The sequence below is a fragment of the Numenius arquata genome, chromosome 15 (genome assembly GCF_964106895.1).
Source record: "Numenius arquata chromosome 15, bNumArq3.hap1.1, whole genome shotgun sequence".
In the NCBI taxonomy this organism is placed as follows: domain Eukaryota; kingdom Metazoa; phylum Chordata; class Aves; order Charadriiformes; family Scolopacidae; genus Numenius; species Numenius arquata.
In genome coordinates, this window is record NC_133590.1 from 859,989 (window position 1) to 869,916 (window position 9,928).

At 41.0% G+C, this 9,928-nt stretch overlaps 1 protein-coding gene across 1 annotated transcript in view; it reads right to left on the reverse strand.

Annotated features, from left to right (window-relative positions):
- The window catches only part of KNDC1 (kinase non-catalytic C-lobe domain containing 1), a 66,589-nt gene extending 57,123 nt beyond the window's left edge, over positions 1–9,466 (reverse strand). Inside the window, exons 1-3 of the mRNA XM_074158976.1 lie at positions 9,365–9,466; positions 4,062–4,260; positions 810–868 (exon numbers count right to left, since the gene is read on the reverse strand). Coding sequence (XP_074015077.1) covers positions 810–868; positions 4,062–4,260; positions 9,365–9,466 — 360 coding nt within the window. The remainder of the gene's footprint in view (positions 1–809; positions 869–4,061; positions 4,261–9,364) is intronic.
- Between the last annotated feature and the right edge of the window lie 462 nt (positions 9,467–9,928).

Sequence of the window (9,928 nt, forward strand, 5' to 3'; positions counted from 1 at the left end):
TTGTGGTGCTACACACTTCCAAGGTTAACTTATCCTTCCCCCCTGCTCCTCTGAGAAATATATAAAACTATAAACACGACTACGAAGGCTATACCTACAAAAGCAAAAGGTATTTCTATTGAACTATAGAGAAACAGAATAATTTTTTTAATACCTTGAATAGCACATGCTGCTAATTAAAGTATTTGAATTATCTAAGAATACATGCCAGAAAAAAAACCCACTGTATTAAAAAAAGGATATTAAGCACTCAGGCACTACTGCAGCATGAAATGAGATGGCTGACTTGGGAGGCTAATGAATTAGTATAAACAATGTAAATCTAATTTAATTTAACAACGTAGAGCATTTGTGCATTGCAAAGCAACAGACAGTCATTTGTTTCTTCATTAAATCAAAGGTAAAATTGCTAATTACCCTTCCATGAATTATTTCACTGAAGAGGATGGCAAACAAATTTTATATTTACTCATAAAAGTTCATGGCTAGTCCCCAAACAAGCAAGTGTAACCAGTGAAGGATACCAGTGAACATAATATAGATCACATGTGGTTTAGAGCAACACATTATTCAGCCAAAATAGATTCTCACATTTTAACAGTTAGTGAACAAATGTTTATACAGAAAATTAATATAGCATTTTAAGTTTACTTTTGATTTCCACAAAATGCATCTAAACAGCACAATTTACTATTAACAATCTTTAAATGTGTTAAAATTATAGTTGAGAATGCTGGGCATTTGGTACTGCCAGAAGTACTACAATGATTAAAAACCCCTCTATTTTACAAATAAATTTATGAACTTGCCTCAAAAGTGTTACCGGTGATATCAAATTCTGGTGGAACAAAGGCACCCTCTGGATCATCTTTGAAAGCAAAAGGAAATGTGTCAGATTAAAAATTAGTAGTCTTGCTTGCTCAAAAAACAAACCAATGTAATGATACACTCATATCTGATATGAAAGAACCTATGTATATAGCAGCATTTTGGTTCACTCATATCTGATGTACAAAGAACTAGTTATCCATGGTTCTAATGCTGCAAGTAAAATAAAGTGCTATTTTCAAACTTTCTGCAGAAGGATACCATAGTTTTCCTACTAAGAAACAAAACAGACAAACATCCCCAAAGAAATATATTTACCATGCCTAACCACTTCTTGCCTTCCGACATTTATGGTTGGACCAAGTTATCACATAAGCTGGTGTGGCTCAGCTGTGGCTTGCAGGTTTGGCTTGATTAATGGGGCATTTCCATTCCCTATTTACCACTGCAGACCTGGGAGATAAGGGTTCAAGCAGCAAAACCAACCTGAACAGCAAATTGCCTCTTCATCTACAGGCTAGCTTAGAACTTTGACCTTTCTGCTTAGTTTGTTTTAATTATGATAAAAGAGTTGAGGAAGTACATTTCCCAGCCACGTGCTGCTTAGCGGAGAACTGTGCTACTGCAGCAGCCACTTCTGAGTGAGGAGGTGGAAGAAAAAAGGAACTTCTTGACAGAGACCGCTGTTGCTGCTGCATCAGAGCATACATGTAGTATCAGTGTACAGAAGTCACATCAGCCCGGTAAAGAACACCAGGGGATTAAAAAAGTGCCCGACTAAAAACCTACTCTTCACGTATATAATCAGCTCACCAAGTCTATCCTTCTACAAAGCCAACGGATGACTGAGATCATTTACAAGCAAAGACTAAGTTTCCCTATTCAACAGGGAGGGGAAAAAAAAAAAAGTACGCTCACAGGCATAGCATACTCATGCTAGCTCTAATGGAACTTTTGTGCCTATATGTTAGAAGTGAAATGAAAAGTTCTTTTATTGTGAAGACACCAAACTCAGTTATATGGCAGAGAGGACTTTTTCTACATATTCATATATTGCAGCTACCTGGCATGGCTGACTACCCAGATGCCACTAGTTCCTTACCATGTTCCCAATTCTACTTTCCCATTGAAAAAGAGGGGTAGACAACTAATTCTGCATTAATTCTGCATTCCACACACACCAAGTTTTTTCCTGATTTCCAAATTTTTTCTAACAGACAGAAGATGTTTTGTCATTCTATTCCTCCCTCCGAGGGTACTGCTCCTTTTCAGCTCCCCACTATCTTTTCCCTTTCTTCCCATAGAACACTTTAAAGGCTGTACAAGCATATAGTTTTTTATCACTGCTAAGGTTTACTGTATTATTTTAATATAACGTTTACAATGGAAATGTGTCTGATTTGAAGAGACAAGAAGATACCAGAGCCCCTGGCAGAACATCCTATTGTATGTTTGCCACTTTAGCACCACAGAATCTGCAGGAAGCAGAACTCGCTGCTAAAGCGGAGGCGACAGGCTGCTCATTTTCTCTCACTGGCCTAATCCAGAGGTTATAATTTTCTTCTGGAAGAAAAAAATCCAACAGCAACAACTATAGGGAAGCAAAAAGGACAACCTCCCCAAGTGCCTGTCTAACAAACTATATTTTAACCAAATAGCAACATGATCTGAGGGAAAGGAGAAGAGAAGGAGTCAAAGCCACAGCGGAGAGTGTGCGTGTGGGAAACAGAACGCATACGTAACTTTTTGCATTCCCAGGAAAAATGCAACTTTCTTTAAAGAGATCTAATGAAAAGTCTCTTCCTCAGAGACTAACATGGCTTCAGGGAACAAAATCTTTGTATATTTGCTTTGCATGGGAATTTGTTGTCCCACATTTTAAGCACTTGAATATGGCAAATTCCTGGATCAATTGTTTGCCAGATATTCAATTAGACTAAAACATTTAAGAAGTTTTTTCCAGTTGCAAGCAAAGATTTTAGCTGAGGGGTATTTTTCATCCACTAAGTTTATTCTCTTCAACAAGCCTTTCATGTATTTTTACAAATACAAAGCCAGCTTTTTTTCTTTTCTAAATTTCAAGTTATAACAAGCTCCTTAAAGTAAGGGAAATTGATTCCACATTATCCTATTAACACAGAACTAAAAAGGTGACTCACATACACTTGAGGAATTAAGCATAAAACAAATACCACAATTATGAAATACATTTTCATCTTAATTAACTACATTTTATGATGTTACCTGCTTATTTGAAATACTATCTTTAATTCTAAAGAAGGCAACAAATATTCATTTGTTGCACAGTTACCTTACCCCATCTTTTCTAAATACTGTGATATAGATTTTCACTAGAAGAATAAACACTCTGATACAGATTTCAAAATAAGTTAGATTAAAGGAAACATAACCTGAATAGTGTGTACATGGACTAGAACGATTCTTCCAGTGCAAATTGGCATAATTTTAAAAGGGCTACAGAATAAGAGCTGGGGCTTATTTTTTGTTTTGTAATATCCCTAACAAGCTCAAGACCAAGACTCCTTAGATGGGTCATGTGAAAAGGGAATAGCAACAATAGCACACTTTTTTGTCTGTGCTGAAATCAGAAGTAGTTTAAGTTAAACATCCTCCCATTCATCTGCTATGATACCTGAAGATCTTACATGCCACCACATACTGTTTTTTAGCATATTAAAATTCTTTTCTCAGTCAGTCACCACACTTCCCGAGTCTAAAAATCATGACTTAAAAGAAATAAAAAGTAAGAGAATTTATTCAAGAGAATTCAAGAGAATTCTTTATTCAAGAGAATATGCACTAGAATTGCCCCAATCTCTATGGCCACAATCAAGACACATTGAATGTCAGACTTCTCTGAAATAAGACATAATCCATGAAACGACAAGAACTGGAAGATACCAAGAACGTGATTTACATATATAGAGACTTGTGCACACAGATCCACAAATGCATAACCTACATTCCCCTGGATCAGTCTTAAAATAACTAGGAAAAAATCTTCTAAGCAAATTCATAAAAGCTTTGTTCATCAATCACAAAACCAAACATGTCGTTTCATACAGACCTACGCTCACCCATTCTTAAATAGGTTTCTGTTTTCTCTTTATTTTAATTACAAGTCTTAAGAATAGAATGCAATGCTTTACTACAGTCTCTACTATGAGTTTCCATAGTTCTAACACAAACGGCCTGGAAACACAAATACTTACCACTGAGCTGTTCCATGAAGCATACATTGCCATTGGTGTTAAAAGCCAAAGTGTCAGGAGTGATGCAGAGTGTCTGGAAGATTGCAGAATGGGCAATGCTCTTCAGAGAATGGCAGCATTCCAGGCAAATTGCCCAGATATCTTGCTCAGTAAGACAGCTATCCCGCAGTGACAAAATATCAGCAAGGGACACATTCTCCTGCCAAGAAATGAATTCATAAATTACTCTGGATTTCACGACACTACTTTGTTCATCATAGATTATATTTGACACAACTGGCTATGGATAATGTTTCCAGCAAGTTCTCAGACTTTCTAGGACACTGACTAAGACCCCAAGAAACACCAAGTGCACAACTCGGCTCTTAACACAGAGTCTATTAAGAAGTACAGTTAACCTGAACAAAGGTATCACAGCGTGTTAACATCAAAAAAAGACTTACTATGGGAACTATGTAAGACACCTAAACACTGCATCAAAGTTGGGCAAACAGACCATTTGGAGGTAAAAGCAGAGAGACTAATTTAAAACATTTTGTTTAACCCATGTCCCCCTTAAGCTCTCCAGGTGCCTCTGGATAAACTACTTAAACATTCTCTTCACAGCAGTTTTCCCAACCATCTGTGATCTGGGAAAAAGTACCCTCTAAATTAGCCTGTTTTAAGAATTATGCTGTGGTGAAGTTTAGTGGTGTAGACTATTTGATAAACACTCAAAAGCCAAACAAGCCATTGGAAAAGTATTCTTATACTTTGAATTAAAACCAAACTCTTTGGTTGTCCTAGGCCTCCCCATTAGACCCAGAGCTCTTAGTGATCAAAACAGTTCATGGACTTTGTTTCCGAGTTACTGCCCCCAAATATGTCAACTTCCTTGGACCCCATCATCACAGTAAGGCTCTGAAGAGTCCAGTATAAAAAAAAATGTGGCTCTAACATGGCTTTTCTGGTCAAGATGTTCAGATACAGTGCTTTGTTCAAAGCAGCTAGACTTTTTGTCTACATTTTTTAGAATACATTCTAATACATTAGCCATAGCTACAGAAGTAAAAAGATTTCATGACCTTAAAGGTATGACAAGAACCCCATACAAACAAAACATCAATTCCATCTATAAGGAAAAATAAGCTAACAGAAAAATTGAAGTATCTACAGAAGTTACTTTGTATCAAAGCTATGCCACTATTAATTGCCCATACTAATTTGTCATTTATATATAGTAACTAAGATGAAAGACTATACTTTTGAATGATAATAAATATACCTTGAACTGAAGATGTAGCTGCATATTACTTGGAATATAGAAAAAAAAAGAAGTATCTCATTGTCAGCAAAGCAGAACGTGCAATACTTCAAAGCTCAGAGAACTAGAGTGGTTTAAACTTTTAATCCCTTGGAAAATACAGTTATAACTTTCTTCACAAACCTAAGTACTGGAGAGCATAAATGATATTTGGATTACCATTTACAGAGAGGTTAAGAGTTTGTTAACAAGTTTTTAAGAGAATTAAGTATTGTACTCATCCTTCAAAAAAGGACCACTTTAGTTAAAAAATTTATTTTGCTTTTTCTTCTATCGTACTTAATAAATATGAGAAAAAACAGGTAGGGCACTCACTATTATTTGAGAAAGTTAGCTTCTATTTTCAATATTCTAGTTTTCATGTGCCTAGACATAGGTCGATTTGCTAATGGCAGCATTACTACAATGCCTTCTAGCACTAATCATGGACCATGGTCTCATTGAGTTCAGTCCTACATAGCAACGAACAGCAAAAGCCCTTACAGTTCAGGTACATGAGATGAAAGATCTAACTTTCTCTGTGCTGTGCTCAGCACAATATGAGTAATGCTGCTACCAGATTTTGAGGGCGGACGGGAAGTTTTGCATATCTTTACAGGCAACTTCTAGGCATGAAGGGCAGAACAGAGGTTCCTGTATCTGGACAAGGAGCTGGACCACAAACCATTAGGCTTTGAAGCCGAAGAAACTAATAAGTAAAATGAGGATAGGCTTGGAAAGGAAAGACTGCTTATTTTATGGCCAACCAAAAGAAGTTTCAAAAAGAAAAAAAAAAGTTTCATTAATAAAGATGTAAAACTATGACAGTTCCCTCTGTGCATATGGACAAGAAAGGCTCAATTTAGACATTATGTGACATAAGTAAAAACTGCGACCTTTAAGACAGTCTCAAATCAAATTCCCATCACAATCAGGACTTGATGGAATTTCTTTTGACTCAAGCTTTGAGGTTGAGCTCTACAGCAGATATCAATCAGCAGTAGTGATATCTACAGTTTATACATACAAAACTACTTTTATCTTCTGGTTATTTGGGGAGTAAACCAAAGATGATGATGATCCTGTGTCAGACAAACTTATCTTCCTCCCAGCAGAAAGAAAAGTTAGATAATGCAGGAGAAAAAAAAAAAGAAAGAAAAAAGAAAAAAGGCTTATGAATGTTGAGTGGCTTCCATCAGCAATGGATGACTAGGTGAAGATAGAAAAACAAAGTAGACCACCACCACCACACAGCAAACCTTCCTCTTTCCAATGCTCCAGGATGTGAAGTTATTTACTTCACAGAAATCATGTATTTCTCAAATGACCACACTATCTTGACCTTAATTATTAAAGCTGCTATGGCAGCAAAACAAGGCCTTTCTAGAGAACAAAGCATTGAAAACACCAAGACGTGCATTTGATTAGTTTGCATCCCCAAAGCAATATGGAAACAAAGTTTTCACTGTGGGGGAAAAAAACCAAAAACCAAAAAACCCAAACCTTTTAAGATTATAACACAGAAGATTCTGGCACTTGGGGTGCATTAAAAAGAGCGTGGCCAAGGGAGGTCATCCTCCTCCTCCTCCTCCTCCTCTACTCTGCCCTTGTGAGACCAAACTGGAGTCCTGTGTCCAGTTCTAGGCCCCCCAGTTCAAGGACAGGGAATTACTGAAAAGAGTCCAGCAGAGGGCTACCAAGATGATCAAGGGAATGGAGCACCTCTCTTACGAGGAAAGGCTGAGAGACTTGGGTCTGTTTGGCCTGGATGAGAGAAGACTGAGAGGGGATCTTATCCACGCTTAGAAATATCTAAAGAGGGGGTGTCAAGAGAACGGGTCAGGCTCTTCTCAGTGGCGCCTGGCAACAGGACAAGGGGCAACAGACACAAACTGGAACACAGGAAGTTCCATCTCAACATGAGGAAAAACTTCTTTACTGTGAGGGTGGCGGAGCACTGGAACAGGCTGCCCAGAGAGGTTGTGGAGTCTCCTCTGGAGATATTCCAAACCTGCCTGGACACATTCCTGTCGAGTCTGCTCTTGGAGAACTTGCTGTGGCAGGGGGGTTGGACTAAATGATCTCTGAAAGTCCCTTCCAACACCTACAATTCTGTGATTCAGCGCTTTGGACCACTGAAAGCTGGTTCACTCAAATCACAGGAAAACTTGAGTGTGTTACCTAACAGAGACACTGATGCCTTTTCTCTATTGTCTCATTATTAGTAAAAGACACTTGTAAAATCAATTACTGTTTAATAACTACAAGAAGTGAACTGGTCAGACAACCATGCTTTAATTATTCACTTTGGTTCTCAATTTTCCCTTATATTTTCTTCAGAAAGTATAAAACAGTTCAGCAGCATATGTAATTAAGCAGAAGAAGAGAAAACAAATTAATTTGTCGAAGACAACTTCCTAAAAAAATTTAATTTAAATATTAAAGAGTGGGAGATGAAGAAAGTCCTAAAGTCATTTGAAATACACCCTCACCCTCAGTATTTCCTATTCTTCAGCTCCAGCAGCTTCTTGCTTCACATACAGGTTTTTGTAAGCCCCATACATCACACACCAACCTCATCCTTTATACCATGCACAGTGATGTACAGGCTCCACTCAATGACTAAGCAGCTGCGAGTTTGGTACATCAACATTCACAGTGCTCTGGCACATAAGTCTTTTTGCCAAGATAATTCACACAAACTTCAGAACAATCTATTTCAGAGTCATGGGAAACGTGGCAGACATCATTCACTGGACCTGAAGAAAAACACTGGGTTGCCCTGGTAAGCTTACCGAGTACTCTTAAAGCAGCCCTTTATTATTAACTTCTCTAATCACACGGTGATAGGTCATGTTCACTCTCTCAACAAGACTATTGAATGAAAATATTAATGCACCAGGAATGACTAAATAAAAGGGACTGGTAGGAATCCACAATTAAACTATATATTGAACAGGTGAGAAAAATGGGCTTGGGTCTTCCTCACACAGAAGAGTTGACCCTCAGCCTTCTCCTGTCCTCAAGAAATACTCCAAATATTTAAGCTAATGTATAAAATGGAGGACACTACCACCTTCCTCCTGTATTTTGCATGGGCCAGTCTGAGAGGGCCTACTACACCGCAGGCTACGTATGATGGGAGCGTCAAACTGCTAAGCCATTAGATAACTTATGGAAGCTGGAAGGGACTTTTCATTTTCAAACTCACTTTTAAATCCCGATTCAACTTAGGTTCTTGCCATAGCAAATAAGAAAGCTTGCAAGATCTGGCTTGGGGAACAAGTGGGTCACATACGGTTCACCAAACTTTTACATAAAAAAAGAATAAAACCCCAAACATTTCGCCCAAACATTCACTAGGGAGTAAGGAACGCACTTCATGTGGAAAGATACAAATAAAGATGAGCAAGAGCAATAAAAAGTTCTAAATCAAGTACAAATCCAGACAAACATGATGACAGAACTGGATTTAGCTACAGATTATTTGGCAATAACAACTGAACAAACAGATTATGGTTTGGGTTGTGGTTTGGTTTTTTTTTTTATTTCCCAGTGACAAAGGCCTTTTTACACAGGGCACGAGAAACGGTTGTACAAAAATCTGGTTGGTAGCTACTGGAAACTTTTGCCAGTAAATTTCCCTTTATCAGGTGTGACAAGGACACGTACTTCCCGACTGCAGCATTAACCCCTGGCTACCACAGGAGCTCAGCCACGCTGGAGGACCATGACTTCGCTGTTGCGTGGAGAAGGCGCACAGGGATGGACTAAGCCCAGCCCGGCAGCTGGGATCACCGGGCAGGAAAAAGCCCGGAGCCCGCGGTGCACAAACGGAACGGGAACGGTTATGCCGAGGCGGCCTGGCCGCTGCCGGCGGGGCGGGTGAGCCCCCGAGCCGCGGCCGGGGCCGGCCCCACAGAGGCCGTGGGGGTCCCGCGGGCCGCCCCTGAGACCGCCTTGCCACAGGTGAGCGCAAGGGCAGAGGCGGCGGCTCCCTCTCCGCACCTGCCTCACTCACCTCATCCTCCAGCAGCGTCGGCAGAGGCTGAAAGTCGTAGCAGTTCACCTCCTCCTCCTCCTCCTCATAAAACACGTCCTCTGTGGCGCTAACAGCCTCCATTCCGCCCGGCAAGGGAGCACAGGCTTCACCTCCGCAGGCTCCCCTACGCGCCCGCAGCACGGCCCTCAGCCCCCGCCGCAGCTCATCCCCACGCCCGCCTGCAGGCGACCCCCACGGCGCCGGGCCCGCTCGCCGACCCCGCTTTAACCCTTTCCTCTCCCGGCGGGGCTCGGCCGCGGGGCACCCCCTGCCTCTCCCGGCGCCCCGCCTCCGCCCGCTTAAGGCCTCGGCTGGGGCAGCGTTGCCATGGTAACGCGGCCCGCCGCCGCCTCGCCTGCGCGGCGCGGCCTCACTGCGGCGGCTCCCACCCTCCTGCGGCGGCGCCCGCCCCCGCCGCCCGCCTCGCTCTGGAGGGTCACCGGGGGCCGGTGGCGAATCCCGGAGTGCCCCCGCTCCCCTCCTCCCCGGTCACGGTGAAACTGCCGGCAAGAAAGCGGTGGGCCCTGAGGGGCGCGCCCGCCG